This window comes from Acyrthosiphon pisum, chromosome A1, assembly GCF_005508785.2.
Source record: "Acyrthosiphon pisum isolate AL4f chromosome A1, pea_aphid_22Mar2018_4r6ur, whole genome shotgun sequence".
Classification (NCBI taxonomy): Eukaryota; Metazoa; Arthropoda; class Insecta; order Hemiptera; family Aphididae; genus Acyrthosiphon; species Acyrthosiphon pisum.
In genome coordinates this window covers 160,049,401-160,052,731 of record NC_042494.1, presented here as the reverse complement: position 1 = coordinate 160,052,731, position 3,331 = coordinate 160,049,401, and the positions used below count along the sequence as shown (strand labels likewise).

At 29.9% G+C, this 3,331-nt stretch overlaps 1 protein-coding gene across 1 annotated transcript; it reads right to left on the bottom strand.

Annotated features, from left to right (window-relative positions):
• Positions 1-211: 211 nt before the first annotated feature.
• Positions 212-2,138, bottom strand: LOC100164752 (CG14095-like; the record flags this gene model as incomplete). The annotated part of the gene is given in 2 exon segments (NM_001162171.1): positions 212-571; positions 2,001-2,138. Coding segments are annotated over 2 exon segments (309 nt in total). The 3' UTR covers positions 212-280.
• Between the last annotated feature and the right edge of the window lie 1,193 nt (positions 2,139-3,331).

The window sequence follows — 3,331 nt, the reverse complement described above, 5'->3', positions numbered from 1 at the left end:
TACAACTAATTTGTTGGTACTATGTGTTGTTACGTTACGAAAACGGTTACAGATTATTATTAAGTTTAATATACCCTTAATTATTTGAACCATTTGAACTATCCGTTTGTAAGCATTTTATTCGTTGCCAAGGAAATCAAAAGTTGATTACCTACTAAAAACCTTCCATCAACGATTATTGTTGAAGTCAATAATTACACTGTAGACAATATTTGTGAACATCATATTATATTTTATGCAATATTATTTACAATATATTTGGTAGGGGTGAGGGTCGTCGTTAAAAAAGATAGTCTTGAACCAGGGGTCCTGGGTAGGCGAGTCCAGCGGGTGCGTAGACGGGTGCCGGAGCTGCTGCAGGGTAGGCAACGATGGCCGCGGATGGGACGACGGCGGGTGCCACGGCGATTCCGTTGTAATTTCTAGCCACGTACTGCGAACTGTAAGCGGTGACCACAGGTTGGACGGGGGCGGCCACGACAGGTGCTGCGACTAGGGGTGCAGAGACCAAACCGGATGGGGCGGTGACGGACATGGTGACCAGACAGCAGGCGACAAGCGCAAACAGTGACTATGGAAAAGAATAGTAATAACAAAATTAGTATGCATTTAGTTATGTATTTTTAGCAAAGCCGTATTTGAGGAGGGTTTTCGTGGTTCTAATTTATTTTATTGCCCTCACCTATATTCACACTCAGTTTTTTGTCGAGATCACTATACGAAATTTGGTTATTTTTTTTTAAAACGACCTATATTTTTATCTCATAATCTGAAAACTAAAACCATGAAAGTGCCTAAAACTTAATTTAAGATTTCTATGTACCTACCTATAAAAATGGGAATTTAACGAATATAGATTTTCATTACTAAGCATTAAAAGTTTATTTACCCATTATTGTCTTCATTCCTCTTAAAGTGTTAATCACAGTTAAAATAACCATTTTATTATATACATACAATTATCAAATACTGAAATCTCTTATGATGACTCTATTCTAAGCATAATATAAATAAAAATAAAACTACGAAATCAACTAAAATTAATAAATGTACTTTTAGTTAAAAACTGACTAAAATAATTAGTGTTACAACTTTGTTTACCAAATAATATATTTATAATATTATTTATACACTTTTATAAAAATCAATTTCGTTAAAACAGAGTGATTCACTAATCACTATATGAATGTTCATTGCTCATTTTAAATCTATTGGTATAATGAGTTTATTGAAATTCTGAATCATGGAGCTCCTTCTTGAGTACCTACACTTAAGGACCATATTTTAAAACGCTTGAATTTTGTCTACCATTAAAGGAATGTCCTTATTATGTGTTGATATGAACAAGTTTTTTTTTCAAACGATAAACAATCAGTTTTACTGTACATTGTTGAGCAGATAATGTTTACAAATTATAAAACGTTAATAGACTAGTATTAATCACTAAAATGTTCAAATCATCATAGGTAGCCTACATATTATTATATCCCAACCCTATTATTCTTAGTACATAATGTTAAATTACTCCATAACTATTTTTCCTTATTTCGATTTACCTACATAAACAATTTAAAAAAATTCATCTGCTTATGTATAAGAAAAAAGGGAGATTTTTATTTGAAAAAAAGAAGTTGGTATGGTCACAAGACTCCCCTCAAATTAAATAAAAATATGAGTGTTTGAAAATATGGTCCATGTGAGCATACATAAAAGTTATAAAATTAGAATTCAACCCTTTATTAAAGGGTAAAAGTAGCGTGTACTATTGTCGAATAAAATTCGTTAACAGTATAATACAATTTGTTGATAGGTACCTAGCTACTATATCGTCGAATGCAAAAAAATAAACATAATATAATATAATATATGTATAGTAATATATTTTAGGTAAATTAAGGTGTCGATTGATATAATATTTAATCAATAACAATCGCGAACAGACGTAAAGATGGATAATATTAAATATAGTATATTAGGTTGTGGTGAATATATAGACTTACCATAGTGTTGGTGTTCATTTTTCTGTCGAGTTTGGTTGAATTTGTTCGTATTTTAAACGGAGTAGTCTATAATATAGTACTATATAGGCGAATGACGAGTAGATTGCTGTCGGCCAAATAATTGATAACTGGTGTAGTGGCGTTCCCGACGACTGTATTTATAAGAATTGTCGTTGGCATGATATTATATTATATTGTGACCATCACCGGCACGTGACCGAATTTTTTTTTCGGATGCGATGATGCACGTATTTCCTAATTATACTGTGTACTGGGTCTGTGACATACCTATACATAACGATTTATTAATTATTTTATGTTATTGCAGTGTAATATATTATTCACCTACGCACAATAATGGCTCTCAATTGAAATGGAACATAATATATAAGCTGAGGTTGGTATTGTACAAATAGACCGTTTATTATTTTTATTTTAAGTTTTTTGTCATTTAAGAACTATAATATTTGAAAACAAAAATTGCAGAGAATCAAATAAATTTGGCTTAGGTACTGGTATTTTGGTTTGTGGGAAGGGAGGAGGAATATGAAATCCATCCAAACACGGTCAAAGTATATTGATTAGGGTAACTGTTAATACAAATTTAAGACTCTTGGTTTTAAAATTATTTCACATATGTTGATCTTGAGTAGGTACAAATTTAAATATAAATACAATTTATACTCATGATTCAATTTTGACAAACTTGTTTAAAAAAAAATTATGAATTATTATATCTTTGAATCGTAAACATTAGTTAATATTGACCAATAACATTTTGTTTCTCTGAAAACAGATAACATTTTCTCTAAAATGAAAAATATTTTTTTTAACGGTAAATACTTTTAATATCTTTATTGATGTTATACAATTTGTAATTGGAATTTTTATATAATCATAATATAGATTCATTTAAGATGCAATAACATTCAACATATTATGTCATAAATGTCATAACATAATAATGAAAATTGAAATAATAAATACTGTCATCATTAAAAACATATTTAAAGATGATGTCAGCACACCACTAGTTTTCCCTCGCAGACCCACACTACTTTCGAGGGTGTGTAATATGCTTTTACATAAATTTGACATAGGGCACCATAAAAAACGTATTAATGTATTCTAATTTTGTCTAAATACTGTCACAAAATTGTTTTATATGCATTTGAATTTGCAAAAAAGATATTTTTTTATGTAAAAATTAAAGTCAAATGTAATAAAAATTAAAAACCAATTTTTCAAACTACCAAAAATAGCATAGGTGTGCAAACCTTTTATATAATAGTAGGTACTAGTTGATCCCGTGCACTTCGTTTCCTGTTAAA